Source organism: Tympanuchus pallidicinctus, unplaced genomic scaffold (assembly GCF_026119805.1).
Source record: "Tympanuchus pallidicinctus isolate F22 unplaced genomic scaffold, pur_lepc_1.0 scaffold5, whole genome shotgun sequence".
NCBI lineage: Eukaryota > Metazoa > Chordata > Aves > Galliformes > Phasianidae > Tympanuchus > Tympanuchus pallidicinctus.
In genome coordinates, this window is record NW_026294769.1 from 17407571 (window position 1) to 17425122 (window position 17552).

At 39.3% G+C, this 17552-nt stretch overlaps 1 protein-coding gene across 2 annotated transcripts in view; it reads left to right on the forward strand.

Moving 5' to 3' along the window:
* The window catches only part of TMEFF1 (transmembrane protein with EGF like and two follistatin like domains 1), a 157795-nt gene extending 140267 nt beyond the window's left edge, over positions 1–17528 (forward strand). For both annotated transcript variants that reach the window (XM_052704326.1, XM_052704325.1), the window contains exons 6-10: positions 7411–7559; positions 8529–8594; positions 12173–12296; positions 15997–16155; positions 17083–17528. In XM_052704326.1, the coding sequence (XP_052560286.1) occupies positions 7411–7559; positions 8529–8594; positions 12173–12296; positions 15997–16155; positions 17083–17167 (583 nt within the window). In that variant the 3' untranslated portion in view covers positions 17168–17528. The remainder of the gene's footprint in view (positions 1–7410; positions 7560–8528; positions 8595–12172; positions 12297–15996; positions 16156–17082) is intronic.
* Positions 17529–17552: the final 24 nt, after the last annotated feature.

The window sequence follows — 17552 nt, forward strand, 5'->3', positions numbered from 1 at the left end:
AAAGTGATCAGAGAAAGACATAAAACTAAAGTAGGAGGTGAAGGGGTGGCTGGAAAGTAGCTGAGGCTTATGGTATTTAAAGGGTGTGCTACTTTGCTGGCAGAAGTAAAGGCCGAGAGGGTGTTCAAGCAGGACATAAAGAAGCCTGCAGAATTGAAATCTATTTCACTTGCACTTACCTCCTCGGTGCTAAAAAGGGATTTTAAAAAGGACACCAAAAAAGCCTAATGAATATTCAACGTTAGTTGAATAGGTAGAGAAATCACTTTGAAACACAGATTTTCTTAGTTCAAGTTTCATCTGGAGAGAATTGCACACAAGGGAATGAACATCAAACGAAAGGTAATCCTTCATTTGCCTTTATCACACTTGGTTATCTTCTTAACTGCAATTGCAACACCCCAGCTATTCTGTTCAACTAAATTTATTCCATCAAGCTTACATTTATCCATCTGTGTTCATCTCACGTGCTGTTTTATTCTGCTATTTTCATTCTATACTTGTAAACAGATGTGTCAATAAATAGGTGAGTAGCTGGGAAAGCTTACTGTTACATTCTATTACTGGAAAGGAGGGGCAAACAGTACTCCCCATGATGCCCATCCAGAAAAACATGCTTGGAAAATCCCACATGGGCACAAAGGCCTGCCCTCTACTTGGAATGGCTGGCCTCTCACAGCAGTCAAACCCCCTCCACAAATCTGCTTTTCCTCTTCCCTTTGAATCTCTCGCAGTTATTAAGCAGCCAGAACTTCCAAGAAATTGCATGCTCCTTGAAGCCTGGAAAGGAAAAGGAGCCTTGAAATGTGTTTGTGGTCTCTGGGGATCTAATTAATTTACTGATAACAGCAAGTGCTCTTACAGCCTGAGCTTGTTTCAAATGTGTCACGTCATTTTACTAAATAAGTTTCCCTTGTTACACCTAGTAACGTCTATAAATGAATGGTACGTTCTCATTTCTTATTTATTGAAAGCACATTTTTTATTATTGCTTGGTTCAATTTTATCACCACTTGATATTCAAATGCTTTTCTGTTTAACTAGCGATGTTAGTGAATGATATGCATGCAACTTCCAAAAGCACATTTTCACAAGAAAACTGAACTTCCATGAAAGCAAATCATTGCCTTCTTTCTTAGGACATCAGCTTTCTCATGACAAGTGACAAAATTTAGTTTCTTTGTGTATACCCTACTGCATCATGAAAACATCTGGATATGTCCTATTGAGTGTTCAGGCGTCAATTGAGAGACACAAAGCTGGAGACACATCTCCAGCAAGACATCAGCTTGGAGAATTAAGTACCTATTTCTAGCTTCTTGGCTTGAAAACCAATAAGAAGGGTCTTGAAAAAAGGCTTGTTTTGCTCTGACTCTTTTTATCCCAGTATGACTTCTATAGCAAGCTGTTACAGCAAAAACTGGAAGCACTCATTCACTTTTTTCTGGTATGAGGCATCAAGTACTTTTAAGTTATCCTTAGTACAAATGTATGTTAAGTGGCTGCTCTTTAAGTGATTAACTTTCTTCTTCTGAAAGCTGCACTGAGCAGCCACACATCAGGCAGAAGGTACCGCTTGGTAGCTTTTCATTTTTCTTACGAGCAAAAAGCAGGATCATGTTTGGCAAGCACATACAAAAGCCAACAGCAGAGCAGCAGTGGGGCTTGAACTGTGGAATTCCTAGGTGGTGATGCAAAAACATCCAAAATTAACAGTAGATCAAAAGTTTTGCCATTCTCTCAACCTGTGCTGGGATACGATGATCAATTTAATCAACAAGGCACGGCTTTGGCAAGTCTAAAGTAAGACTGATGTTTTGTAAAAATCAACTGGAGGAACAGGGAGAGCATTTTTTTAAATTATTTTTGATGTGTACTTTTCTGTGCACTTGCTTTTATCAGCATCAGTAGTTTGTGCTTGGACCACTGCTGGACTTTAGAGAATGGTTCCTGGGAGTTACTCAGAAGAACTGACTGAGAATGATATTATGGAATTTAAATTGTTTTAATGTTTTTCCAAGCTTTTGATATAATAATTTTTGAATAATTATTCTTAGATAAAATTTGGGGTTTTCTTTCCTAAAAGCCTTCCTGATTCCCTTGCGCGATCACTTGCGAGGCATAAGTGTACCTGTCAGTGTGGCACTTGCCTGAGAGACAGGACTCAAACCTCTCTGCTGCCCATGTTTGAGCCTTGGCACATGTGACCCCAAGTGTCACTGGCTCTGCTCTGGAGACTGGGAGTTCACTTCAGCCACAGTTGTCCTGTCATTGCATTTTCTGGCTACTTTCAGCATGAAAGCTGTTTTAATATCAGGTTTTCCACACTAGAAGCATATAAGCAAGATACTGTTCTGCATTTATTTATGACTCACATCCTCACAGGGCAGCTAGGATTGTGGCAGTCATCCAGAATAGAACCAACCTTTAACATTTACGAAAATATACCTAGGGGTCAAAACAGCAGTGTCTAAGCAATTTTGGTTAATTTCACATGCAAGGATTGAGTTTCCATATGTGAATAACTTTCTATTATTACAAAAAGTATTGTGTGATAGGCACTGTTTTTTGTTTTTTGTTTTTTTTTTTGTTTTTTGTTTTTGTTTGTTTTTTGTTTTTTTGTTAAAACATCCGTTTTGGTACGTTGTAATTTCAGTGTGCAGCTACTTGCTTACCAGAAGGCCCATGCACAAAGCACACCTCATAATTGAATGCATTTTGCTCCTCTTCTTTTCCATAAAGTATAGAATGAAAATTTTATCTAAAACTCAGTTAAAAATATGAAAAGCTAGAATCAAACCTGTGATGCTGTCTCAATAGATGCAGAACAATACTTTAATGTATATTTTAAATGAGTAGATATGAGGTGGAAAATTCTGTTTGAAATACCTTTTTTTAATGTGGGTTAATATCTTAACCTAAACCTTATTGATATAGGCTTCTTGCTTTATAAAATTATGTTCCATTGCAAATCATTCCCCTGTAATTTAACTGTACTATTTAACATTTCATGGCAGGGATGAGTTCACATAGAATTATATTATTATTATTTTTTTTAAATTTCTGATGTCCTGGGTAAGGAGGCAAGAGGCTAAGGCATGTATTTTCTCTCACTGAAAAGTACTGCACTGCTATTTTACTGGCAAAGGCAGGGGAGGAAGGGTCACATGGTGTATTGCTGTTTGGGAGACTGAAAAGAAAGCCTCTGAAGCACAAGGTTTTAAAATCAAAAGCAGGAAGCCACTGCCTGAAGTAACAAAATAAGGGCTGAAATCAACAAGGTGTATAATTTACACCTCCTCATGGGCTGTGTTTAGTTGTCCCAGGCTTCGACGTCTGCCTGACTTTAGGAGTCCAGCCCACGGTGGTGGTCAGTTACCCTTAGGCGGTTGGATTTTCTGTCCTTGCTACAGCATCAAGCTATTGTCCTGCTCTCTGTAGCTCTCTGACTTCAGGATGTAGCATATTTTCTGTATTTCACAGAAGGCTCATTTGGGATTCTTACAATACTTTCCTGAGCTGTTTTTAGGTTTCAGACAGTGGTAGTGAGCCTGTCCTCTCTCAGGAATTCAGCTGCCAACGTTGTTTTTTTTGATATACGGCATCAGAGCAGCAATTCATTCTCCCGTGGTTTTACCTTCCTTACCAAACACGGAGCATTTAAAAACATTTTTTGTTTCATGTTTTCTACCAAAAACGTATTTCAGCTTCACTGGGAAGTTCAGTCCCTTAAGCTGAGTTCATAGGATGGGAGTATGTGGAGATGTGGGCGTCTGCTAGTCTGCTCACACATGGCATATTAGCAAAAGGAAGAAAGATAGAAGATGAGGCAGTACCATGGAGACTACAGGCTGTGCAAGTTGGTATCGAACATGCCAAACAATTTTTCATTATGCTCCTACCTCCTTTTTTTTTTTTTTTGTTCTTGTTCACACTCACCTCTCCTGGGCTGGGGCAGGAAGGCATGCTGTCAAACCACTCATCTCTGCCTGATGCCCAGCCCAGAGTCCCCCACATGCACTTTCCCACCATGTGCTCCTGGCTCCCTCTCTGATACCGTGTTGCATCCACAGAGGCCCTCTTCTCTTCATGCCATCATGCCCCAGCTAAAGCCCTAACTAATTCCCTTCCAGTCCTCTGAAAGGTTTCAGATTTTTGCTTTTGAATAATGGAGCACAATAATCTTAATTTTTGAAGCATGTCAGCCCCCTTCATTATCCAGCAGGATATGTAAATTGCCTACTTTTACATGCCAGACAGCTCGGTTGAAGCATCTATACAAATAACTGAACTGCCAGGTAGAAGTCTGAGCTATCATTTTGCCTCACAGACATAGGCAAAAAAGCAGCTAACAGCCTCAGGCAGATAACTATGTGCATGTGAGTGAATGTATGAAACTTCTGAACTCTTGAGCAGAAGCTTGCTACTTGCTAGCTGCAACCACCATGGACTGCTTGTAAATTTGGGGTAATACAGGCTAAGTGGAACTGTCACGTCCTGAGTTCTCCAATTAATAAAGAGACATGAGGCGAGGTCATCAATTAGGAACCTGATGGTGCATTTCATTCCTGCAGACAGTCTAGAATGGGAAAGCAAAACCTTGGGTTCTGGAGAGAAAGGGGTCCTGAAAGGAAGTGGTCTTAGAAAGGAGAAAGAGGGCTGGAAGGAGGATGGGATGATCCTGGAAGCAGGGGCAGATGCTGAACCAGGTGTGCTTGTGCTGGGAGATGCCCTGGGACCTCAGCTGGATTTGCAAGCACCTTGGCTGGTAGTGGTTGGTAATAGCAAAAAGCATCAGAGAAAGAACTAGCACCACCTTCTGTCCAGCCTCCTCGCAGAGAAAGGCAGTCAAGACCTACTCAATGATACTCTGGCACTGCTTTCTAGCCAATGGAAGGGATTGTGCCACTCTGCTCTGCACTGTGCAACCTCTCCACTGTGTGCAATCTGGGTGGCACAATATAAGAAGGACATAAAACGCTTAGAGAGCATACAAAGGAGGGCCACAAAGATGAGGAAGGGTCTCTTGAGGCAAGAGGTATGAGGAGCAGCTGAGGTCCCTCAGGAGGTTGGCTCAGCCCAGAGCTGAGGGGATGCCTTATGGTGGCTGCAGCTCCTCACAGGGAGTGGAGGGGCAGCGCTGAGCTCTTCATTTTTTGTGCTTTTTTTTTTTCCCCCTTTTTTCCAACATCTAGATAAGAATTTTAAATGTTGAAAATAAATTTTTGTACATGGGCTATTGGGTTACAGTTAAGGCTGGTAGTATTTATTAGTAATCTGAGAATAAGAAGACAGGAATTCACAACTACCCCCCAGAACAAGCATTTTGCAGTCTGAAGTAAGTATGCATTTAACACTAGGTGTTAAGTCTGAACTAAACACAGCTTGAAAATTTAAGCAGTTACCAAGCAGTTTCAACACGAACTTGTAACATGAGAAAGGAAAAATGATTTTCAAAAATCACCTTGTTTGTCACCAGCAATGATAAGAGCTAACAGTAATTGTGGTGCTGCAGACTTTGGATGATGACTATAGGCAGAAGTGGAGCTGTTTGGACACAAAAACAGAGATGGAATTTGCTTGGAGATATAAATAAATATGGCAAGGATGGGCATCCAGGTGTAGAAGAGATTCCTGATGGCTGAGGGAAGATATCAGTAAGCACACAGCCAGTGCCACACAGATGAGGACTAGCTCACTGTTAGTTTGGTTCAATAAATGTACACAACTGCTGAGCTGTGAGCCTTTTATTTGCATGTACTAAATCCTAATAAACCTCTCATTGGGCTTATTGAGCTTAAAGTCATGTGGGAGGATGTAAACAAAAGAGTACTTCCTTTCCCAGGTCTAAGGTTTACAGCTATGCTGAGTTCCCATTTCTAGTAAGAAAAAAAATAATGTAACGTGCCATTGATATTTAGGGGCTTCAAGACAACTTTGGGGTAGCACCCTAAGATGTGTGCAGCCTCATTACTGGGGCAGTTTTTAATTGTCTGTAGTGCACATAAAATGTTTGTGCTAGAGTTGCTCGTTTGTCTAGCAATAATCTGAAGTTCACAGGTTTGAAATATTACTGGGAAATATGGTAGCTTTAAAGCCAAAAATAACAAAAGTAACAAAATATGCTCATGGAAAGAGAGAAGAGAAAAAGGGTAGAAATAGGTTCTGCTGCAAGATTTGTTACTGACTTGAGGCACACACACACATTTATTTAATCATTTAATTGTATCTGGAACAGCTGGAAAGAACTTAAAAATCCTGACATGTAGATAGCTTGTGTTTGGTTTTTTTCCACTCCATGTCTTACAAGAATGAACCCAGATTAAGCTAACAGCAGTCAGACAGACCATGTGTCCCCTGTGTGGAGGTTTCTGGTGAGAGGACGAGTGTGTCCTCCTTAGAGGATGCAGAGCTCTCACCTCTATCCTGCTCTCACAGCACCCCTGCCTCCTCCATCCTGCAGCCACACCACTTGCTTCTGTGGACAGAAGTGACATCAAAGATATTTAAAAAATTAAAAAAGAGAGATTCACATAAAAAGTAGTATATTGACTGAAATAAGTAAGAGGTTGGAGGATGGAAAGTTGTAAGCTTTCTAGTGCCATTTATGCACACCAAATTTCAGAACTTTTTGGAGGAGCAGCAGAACTGTCTAACTAAAAAGGAGTAAGTCTCAGCCATAGACAAGTCTTAGTCTGCACTATGTTTGGTCAATAGCAGCCTGCTACATGATAGGTCTTTTTCCTGACTTTTGTTTATGATCTCTTGTTGCAAATGATACAGAAAATGCTTTGTCTAAAACAACTGAAGTATTACGTGAATGTAACATGAAATAGATCACATAATCCTGTTTTAAATACAATATAATAAATGCATTGCTAACTTTCAAAGGTATGAATGAATGTATTGTTGAAATGACACAGTTGTCCAAGTACACTGATTGCATTCAGTCCTCTGAAATAAAAAAAAAAATTCTTTTAAATGCTTAACAGAAATGGAAGTCCTGTTCTTGCTCCTCCTCAGGGATCCTGACACCCCCAAAAAAGTGGAATATTAATTTGCTTTTGAAAAAGCAGAATTCTTGAAAAACAACAAACATACTTTTACTCATGTTGTGAATCTTCCCAGCAACGTGTCATCATTTTTTGGTTGTTAATCAGTGAGACTGTTCTTATTGCAAAACTCTAAATATCAATACATTTTTAAAAAGAATGCTGAGGTACTTATTCATGAGTCTGTAAACTCTTCTTGGAAACCTGAGGTATCAGCAAGTTCTTCAACATCCTCGTGCGACACGCTCTCCTCCTGGATGAAGAAGGCTGGTATTAACATATTAGCTTTGTTTGCTCAAGACTCAACAGCACTTAGTCTTTGCTTGCTGGATGTCAATTTTGTTGTTTCAATTTCCAGGTGTGTATGCAATATAGACTGCAGTGGATACAGTTTTAATCCTGTCTGTGCTTCTGATGGAAGTTCTTATAACAACCCCTGCTTTGTTAGAGAAGCATCCTGTCTGAGGCAAGAGCAGATAGACATTAGGCATCTTGGACACTGCTCAGGTAGGTTTAATTTTATTTCTCCAACAAATGTAAATTCTGATATGAATAGGCTTGGTAAAGCCTTTCATTTTTAATTAGAACTGGCTGATCCAGGTATCAGTGAAATGTATTTTAGTTCTCCTCACTATCAGTGAACTCACCATCTGTATTTTAGTTTTCCCCACGTAGATGTATGTTTACACTGCATATATATGATGTGGAATGCTTCCGTTAACTTTTCTTCCTTTGGCTGCTATTATCTGAAAAGACAACAAAAGGTTATAGGAGAATGCAAGCAACATCCCTACATGAGGGTACTGTTAGAAGTAGGAAAGAAAGGGAATACTGGAACGTGGAAAATGCTCACTGTTGCTACTGGAGACTGTAAAATATAGTTGCAAGGTGAGTAAAGTTGGGCCTCAGTTGCGCTGCTGTTTATCCATTCCCGTTTCCAGTGCTGGAAAGGTGCACCAAAACCTTCAGACTGCTGCCACGTGTGCTGTTGATCATAGAATCATAGAATGGTTTGGGTTGGAAGGGACCTTTAAGGGACCTTCAGTCTGTCCTTGAATGCTTCCAGGGAGGGGACATCCACAGTTTTGGAGTCTTGATTGCAGTCAGATCAAGGTGAATTGGCTGTAGGACCTTTCCATTGTAGTAACAGCTGTCCACCATCCCCTTGCTTGTTACAAAATCTGTAATTTGAATAGTTTGAAAAAGAATGTATATCTCAACCAAAATAACCTAGGCCCATATAATGGAAGAGATTTAGGTTCAAAACCTACAGCCTGAGATGTGCCCTGTGTTAGGCTAGAGTCTGGGGTTACTGACTCTACATGTTCCTGCTGTGGTTGGATGGGAGGAACAATATGGGAGTGTGTGTGCTTGTACTGCACTTTTTTCTTTGACTGTTATTCTCAATGATGTGTATGCAGTGGCTTGGAATTAAGCTTTTCCTAATAGCTATCCATGCATGTATTTATCATCTAGAAGCAGATGACACAAACGCAGTTGGAAAGAAGGACGACGGCATGCAGTATCGGCCAGAGGTGAAAGGTATCGTGCTGTCTTTGTGCTGTTTGGTTATGGTTTCCCAAGATGAGAAAAGACAGTGAGCAGGCCCTTTCTGGTCTCTTGCAGCTTTGATTTCTGTAGCCAAAACAGACCTAAAAACAGCTTCTTTCTTGCAGCACTGTCATTACAATGGCTGGCATGAAGTAGATGTGCAGGACTTGTGAATTTTGCCTTGCCGTATTCTTTCAAGATACTAAGCTGCTCACCACCCCTACTCAACAGTCACAGGATTAGACCCCTGCCAAGTGCTGTGAGAATGCCTTTACTGCAAGATATCAAGCTGTGAGATAACAGATGAAATTACACAAGCCCCCTGCAACCCCCTCTTTTCTGAACACATCTATGAAAAAAAAAGATGTAGATTCTGTATTTGGTCATTTTAATATCTTCTATGTAAACCAAACTGCTAAATCACATTGGTTGGAAACATTTTACCCATATGAATTAATTCCTTATTATAAACAAAAGAAGATAGAGTTTCACTTTCTGCTCAATTATTTTATGTGTCAGCACCTCATTTTTTCTCAGAACAAATGCTCATGGCTCTTGCTCAAAGTGTTGCTGTCCAGGAAAAACACCTGGCTTTCTCAGAGCAGATCTGCGTAGGTGATAACCTTGCCTCCTCTTCTCTCACAAATAATAGCAGTTTTACCTTCTGTGCTAGCACTGACCTTTAATTTTTTTCTGTCATTATACTTGTTTTGCACTCCCATGGCCACCCGCAATAAAAGCATTCAACCATGCCTTTAGATATTCCCTGTGTTCATCTTGAAAACCCATTAATTGCCAAAAAGCCCTGTGCTTTTTCCTTTTTCACAAATTCTTTTATTTTCATTCTTTTAAAGTACCAATTGGAATAATGTAATGTCAATATTCACTTACATTGTGGGGGCATAAAAGGGATGAAATGCAATATACATCTTATTATGTGATTGATAAAACAGCACTTTTGGTTCCTATTTGGAAGAAGTTATAGTCTTTTATTGCTTGCCCATAAATTGTCCTTGAAATCAAGTAAATGAGAAGAGAACTGCATATAATAATTATGATTAAATATATAGTTTGTGCAGTCTCAAGTTCAGCAAGAAGGGAGTATGTTGTGCTAAAAAATAGTTCTAAATTTTTTTATGTGGTAGTCAAGTTTTTTACACAGCGAAAGCCTGAAGTGAAGTATTATGATTGACTTTTTCCTACAGGAGAAGAGAACAGGCTGCACTTCTATCTGTGTGCTTTTACTTTTGAGTCCTGTGCATTATTCTTGTTAAACCCTCTCCTCTGAATGTATAGTATCTCTCAGTCCTTAGAATCATGGTCAGGATGGTCTCCTCTTCCTGCAGTACCTATTGTATCTACCTAAAGTTAAATCAGAATGGTCTCACTTCACTGTTGCAACTGAACTTCTGCTTTTGTCCTGCTAAGATGAACAGCAGTTTCAGTTGCTGTGCAGGCTTCTTCTTTCTGGTAATACGTCTAATTTTTTTTTAATTGAACACTTTTTCTACACCAGTTAAATCTCTCACTTAGAAGTCTTGCTGGCCTCTCACGTTAAAAATTGATTCCCATCCCTCAATGGATGGATGAATGTCCATTTTACTTTGCTCAGCCCATGTTCTGTTTCTGGTTGGGCAGTTGTGGCTACCTGGCTGCCTTCCAGGGGACGCATCTGTCACTGGGCCTCACTTTCTGCATTCATATGTACAATAAGAACAGGCACAGCACAGCCATCTGGACAGACTAATGTATGTAGCTTATTACTAGCCCCTGATTGAGATAGATACAACAGTAATTAACTGCTTGGAGGAGGAGGGAGGCAACAATTTTGGGATGACCCAATTTTCCTCCTCTTGGACATACCACCATGGTCTTGGATATACCACCTTGTAGTCTATTCCAACAGAGCAGTATCAGGTATACTGTCAATATAAGGCTATGTCTTTCACTTGTGTCAAGTCTTCTGTAACTTTGAAGAACAGCCTGAACTAATAGGCTTCCTTACTAAGAAACCAAGAATCTTCTGAAACCTCTAAAGTTTAGATAATTTTTTTCTTAATATTCCAGAAAATGTTCAAGGAGAACCTAAAACAGCAGCATGTGTTTCCTTTTTTTTTCTCTGTGTATGGATGCATTCTCTTTCTTTTTGGTGTTATCTGAAATAATCGGTGATTGTGTAGGAGAATTATTCTTCACAGTCCTTTTTTGCTTTGCACCTGCAGTTCACTATAATCTTGTATTTGTGAAGATATAGTCTATTGCCTAGAAATGAACATAATTCCACAATTACAACCACATCTTTTGATCCCTGCACTTTAGAGAAGTTCATTACAAAAGACCAACTTTTGTATTTAAGATTTCTTTACAGAAAAAGTTTTGGGGAAATGATATAAAATGTATGCAGCTTTTGATAGTGACAGATGCAGCAAGTCTTGGGCAGAAGGGATTGCCTTCCTCTGCTGGGCTGCTTTGGCCAGAGTTAAGCACCCACCAGTTGCTCACTCACCTACTCTTTTCCCTCAGGAGGACAGGGGAGAAAATTGGAAGAGCAAAAGTGAGGAAAAAAATAATTGCTCAAGGTAAAAATAGTTTAATAAATGAAGGAGAAAAAAAGAATAAAGCAAGTGATACAATGGCCATCACTCACAATCTCCCACAGGCTGACCCATACCACCAATCTCTGAACAACTGCCACTTCGGGAAGGAAGACCAAAACCCTTAGTTCTATTGCTGAGTATCAAATCCTATGATACAGAATATCCTTTTGTACACTGTGGGACAGTTGTCCTCTCCCTTCCAAAGCTCTTGAACACCCCCAGGTTTCTCAGGGGGAGCAGAGGGATGAATAGGACAAAGCGAAAGTCTGTTGGCTCTGCAAGCTTCCTTCAGCAGCAGCCAATACTGGCTTGTTATCAACAGTACTTCAACTATGAATTCAAAACCCAGAACTATAGGGGCTATAGGGATGAAAGAGTTAACTCCATTCCAGTCAGAATCATTACACTTTCCAAAAGAATTGGTGTTTTAAGCTCGCTGCAGTATTTTGAGGTTCCTACTCTCTGAAAAGGAATTTCTGTAGGAAGACCGCTGTTGTAATGTGTTTGATTTCAGCTGCAATGACTGGTGATACCAGTCAGAACAGAATTTTCTACCCAGTAAGTATAAAATGTGCTTTAGTTTCTTTCCAACCCTTCAGATATTCTTTTTAGACATGGGAGTGGGCTTTATGTACCTATGTGTTTGCTCTGTGCTACAGTGACACTGACAAAACTTCTGATCTTCCCTCGCTTGGTTGTTTCTCTCAAAAATACTTTTCTCCTTTCAAGAAAGCTCACATAAGAAGAACGTTAGGATATCTCTGAGGATCATTTTTCAGTGTGATACATCCTACCAAATAACAGCAGGTGTTTCTGAAACTTCACCTTTAAGCCTTTTCTTCTCTGTTTTGCATTTCTTTGCTATCAGTCTTTCAGGGCATTTCTCAACTATTCTTGCTTGAGATTTTTTAAGAAATACTGTACAGCATTTATATTTTTTATGTATCTTCTTTTTTTTTTTTTTTTTTAAAGATGCCAGTGATCAAAGAGAAGACATTTACATTGGTAACCACATACCTTGTTCAGAAAGCTTTAATGGCTACTGTATACATGGAAAATGTGAATTCATTTATTCCACTCAGAAGGCTTCCTGCCGGTAAGTCCTGAATTCCTCCAAAATATGCTTGAAATTGCCATAAGGCTTAATCAGAATGTTCCTTAGCCATAATTACAGCATGTATCCGTTTGCAGTTAAGCAGTGGCACAGAAGCCACATGCCTGGGCTGTGGGCAGCACACAGCTGCAGTGGTCATGCAAAAGCCAGTGTTTGGAGGAAGGACTCAGCTGCTCAAATGCAAGGTGGTTCAGAAGCTGAATCCCTCTGAAGAATCTGGCCTCAGTGTTGGCTCCTTGTTTTCAGCCACTTTTGTCAAGAGAAAAGCAAAAGCTAGAAACCACTGCCTGTACCTTGCATAGTTCTCCTGGCTCACTGCAATTGCCCTTTTGACTTCTAAATCTGTTCTTGCATTATCTATACATATTATTGCTCTTGGCATAAATTCTCTGGAGTATCAATGTTATTTTCAATATCTATTGACTACTTCACAATAATGTGTTTTATTTAGAGAGCATAAATTGCAAGATATTCTTTATCCCCATTTTTTGTCTACAGCATTATTTAACAGCTCAGTATTCAGCTGCTGTTACACAAGAAATGGGAACTTTTTATTTCCTTAGCTACCAAGTATTTTTTTCTCTAAGTGTCACTAAACCCTATGTCTCGTTTTCTTTAAAAAAATTATAAATAAATTATTCATATTATAAATTAAAAAAATTAAGAAGTCATTTAAAAATGTGTTTCAAAAAACGGCTACATCTTGATAACATTTAGTGCCTTACTTATTTGGAGTTTTCACTCCTGAATTTTATCTTGCAGATTTGAACTTCCAGAATAATGTAGCTGAAGATGCTGTTACTCTTTGCTATTTATCCTTAGCTTTGGAAACTTCAGCTATAAATCCATTAGGTCTTATAATTTCTCCCTTGATCTTTATCAAGTGAGGCATTTCTGCACTACCAACATGTAAGGGTTTCCAGACTGACCAGAGAGCAGGAAGCCCAAAAAGAAGAGCCAATACAGTCGTTGGCTTAGCCAATTGAAAGCTTGTATTGCTTTACCCACCTGAGACACTTTCTTGTTTTCAACTCTGTGCTAGGATTGTATTTGTTTTTCTCTTTTCTTTGGCCAAAACCAAGAGAGGATAACATGCTTTAGTTTCTCTTGGCAATCTGGTTGCATCCCCAACATTGCCTTGGTGGGCAGCGGTATTTGAGTACAGTGTTCTTTTGATGCAGAGTTGTGTTTATTACAATTTATTATGGATTTATCTGCAAAATATTCAAGTTAGAGCTGTTTCAAAAAAAACATTCCGAATGAACTGACTTTTTTAATTTCTCAGAATTTTGTTCTGGTTAGCACTGTTACAAATAGTCATTTATTTATTTATAATTCAATTACTATTCAATCGTTTAAATATTTATTGTTAATCTGAAGTACAGATAATTAATGTCTTAATGCTTTTAATTAATATACTGCCTCTTTAAATTCTATTTTATAATTACATTTAGTATTACTACTTTCAGTTATTTATTTAAATGGTTGATTATTTAAGCCAAAATAGTCTCAGCACTTGGCACAGCACAGCAAACCTCACAGGGTTCCAGTCAAGAATTTCTGACTGTCAGTTTTCGGCCTGAAGCACCAAATGTCCTTTGGACTTGCTTGGCTATTTAAATACTCATGGTCCTTATTTCCAAAGAGTGGTGTGTGAGATGTACCAGATGACCTACAAAACTGCTGAAAACACCTATTCAGAGCAAACCTGACTTATGCATTCACTGAGAACAATGAATCTCTATGCTCACCGTGCAGCAGCACTCCAGAACTGCCACCAGGTAGACTGGAGGAAGGCTTTGTAGGAGTAAATTGCACAATACTCAGTTTAGTAGTCTTTGCACAACTGAGATCTGATCTGTCTCCTGCTGCCTCCCTGGTGCAGTGCAGTTGTGCCCTCATGGCAGGCTGCATCAGGAAGGCAGAGTTCATCCCCTGCAGAGAAATCTAATCTTCATTTCGCTAACTCCAGTAATTGACCTTCAGCATAGTCTGATGAATCCTCACTGACCTATGTTTATCATGCTTTATATTAATGCAGAAGAATGCCTTAAAATCTGTTCTGCCCATTTACCAGGCAGCTTAAACTATTGCCTACTACTTCACCCACACTACCAACACAATTCTTAACACAAACAGTTCTGCTTTGCAGGAATTCAATAGTCCTAAATCTCCATTCAGTATTTCTTAGAAATAATTTCCTGCCACTTCAGTGTTTCACAGGAAATGTTTTTAAATTACTTGTGCTTCCTTTGCTTTGTTTTGCCTCATGCTGTAAAGCAATTCTCACATTGATCACACTTTGACTGTTGTTATCTTCTTTAACAAAAATAAAAGCAAAGTCACAAAGAAGAATTCAATCCTCTTCACTTGCAAGAAGACCACTTTCTTCTTGTTTGTTCTTGCATGATCAACAGCGTTCCTTCTCTTCCTTCTTGTATGCTATCACATTTCTCCCTATTCCTTTCCAATCCTTAGCCATTACCAGGCTTACTTACAATATGCTGAGGCTTTTCTTTAATAGCTCTGCTGTTACTGGAACTTATTTCGTGTCTGAACGTAAGTATCTTACACAGCTGCTCATGGTTGGAGATATGAACATGAAAACCCCAGCAGTTATCTCTGCACACAAAGGGAGTTTAGGAGCCACCTAAGCAGTTGCAGGAAGGTCTAGGAAATAATCATTTTGTCCCTCTAAACAGAATTAACACCTAACCCTAGCACAAAGCTTTTGTATGGATGAGACCAAGTCTGTGTTGTATCCAGTTTACAAAAGGAGTGGTTTTGTGCCTGTGGCAGTAATTCTCCAGCTTTCTACTGTATCCTTAATGATGTTCTCACATCAGTTGATTTTAAAGGATAGCTTTAGATACAAGGAACTTGTTGCTCCTGCACTTGTTAGTGATCCTTTGAAACAAGCACTCACAGATTCATACTTTAACCTGAAGGCTGAGGGTTTTCAGTAGGTTGATAGTGAAGAGAAAAATTGGAAAAGTAGTTTGGAGACACGGCAGGTAGGGACTTGAAGCTGCTCTTGTCCAATAGTTTTTGCAGGATTCCATATCAGTAAGCTGCAGCTTGAAAAGGCATTTTACTTTTTCCCTGTTTTTTCAAGGTTTTTCTTCCTTCTCTATACTCCATGCTCATATCAACATTGCTGCCGGGTTCCTTGAGCGTACTGCTTTGTGTCTCATCTAGTCTGTTTACTTGTTTCATTGAGTTGCTTTGTTTTTCCTAAAAATTGCCCCAACTTAACAAGCACCCCACATACGTCTTTTGACAAACCAGGTCTCTCACTATCCAGAAGAGACTACCTTTTCTGCCTCTCCTCTTGTCCCAGAAATCCAAACCTTTCTCCAATTCAGGCACTACCATGCCTCCACCTTCTCTTCAGCTCTTTCTCAGTGACTATCCAAACCTCTTCACTCATGCACAGAACGGGCAGAATCTCAACTCTTTTGTGTGCTTCTGCTCTCTAAATTTCATTTTAGGCTTCAAAAAATGATGTGTCCTGAGCTGCTGCAGCAGCAGTGATAGCACTGATGAGGCTGTTTCTCTCCTGCTGTCACTGATGTGACTACTGGGCTTTTTCATCCCAAGTCTTGGACTCTTTCTTTCATCACAAAATGACTGGACTGCTGTCAAAGTACATATTCCATTAAATGTTCCTTTTCTTTTTCAGGTGTGAATCAGGATATACTGGACAGCACTGTGAAAAGACAGACTTTAGTATTCTTTATGTTGTCCCAAGTAGACAAAAGCTTACGCATGTCCTTATTGCAGCAATAATTGGAGCCGTACAGATTGCCATTATAGTTGCAATTGTCATGTGCATAACAAGGTGGGTAAAAGCCAAAGGAGTGAAAAATTACACAGTGCACTTATATACTTCTTCTATATTTAAATCTTTTCCCCTCTGGATTTGTATGTGCATTAACAAGTACTCTCAAACACTCATGTAAAAGATACCTATTACTCTTTTTGTCACAAAATACAAATTAATTTCAATTTGCAAACCACCTGCATCCTCTCTGAATCCCCAGAACAGCTACGCATGAGAGGAGATCAGCCTTGAAACATTCAGAAGGTCAGCTATTGTGTTAGAGCTCATATTCAAGTTATTAAAGTTTTGATGTTATCTTATACAAGATATGGTTCCCCATCCCCCTCCTCCCTGCTGAAACCAGAGAGGTTGACACGTTGCTGTTTTCCTGCAGTTCAGCTATAAATAGTGTTATGTCTTGCATTGCCCACTCTCCGGTGGGCTGACTAAGTCCTTTCCTGGTCAGAATTGCCGTCTTTTTCATAATGCTTTCTTAGATGTGCAACCCTCCCCAGAAAAGGGATGAGAGGTGGCCTCTGCCTGGGGAATTCCAACAAGCAGCAGAGTACTGGAGGTCCAGCACTGCCAGGTCCAATTGATCCAGTCTTAACACCCCCTGGATTTTAAATATGAAATTGTAAACACTAAAGCCAACACAGCTATTCACCATAATACATGCAATTGTCAATCAAGGTTGAAGGGCGTAGCACCTTGCTGGTTTGGTTCTCAAGTTAAGCAGAACTCCTTTCTCAGTGACCTAGTGTCCCACATAAATCCACAACCATCAGCCAGCTACCAAACAGCAGGAGTGTCCACTCAGCCAGCACAGTTCCTACACTCTTTGGTGTTGTTAAGTCAATTCACTATTGCTAAGTTTAAATTTATATGGTATATACTAAAGCATTTGTCCTTTTTTCTTTCTTTCTTTTTTTTTTTTTTAAACAGAAAATGCCCCAAAAACAATAGAGGACGTCGGCAGAAGCAAAACCTAGGCCATTTTACTTCAGATACATCATCCAGAATGGTTTAACTTAGTGATTTTTATACCTACATTGACCATGTGATGTACATTTTTATTATATCTTTTTTTAAAGAATGGAAATATTTATTTCAGAGGCCTTATTTTTGAACATTTTTAGTGTAACAATGTTGGTCTGTATTCTGAAAGCATCAGCTCTAACAGCTATGGACTGTTTTAGTACCTTTACTTTTCTGTTTTTGAATACAGTAGTTCATTTTCTGTATCTGTATCACATGGTTATATAATAGACTTGTGCTTTATTCATGGAATGTAATATTTTTGGGAACACAGATTTATTCCACCAATGGTTGTAGATTTAAAAGGGAACAAAAAAAAAAACAAACAAACACAAAACAACCAACAATAAAAAGTCCACATTACCTAGCAAACAAGG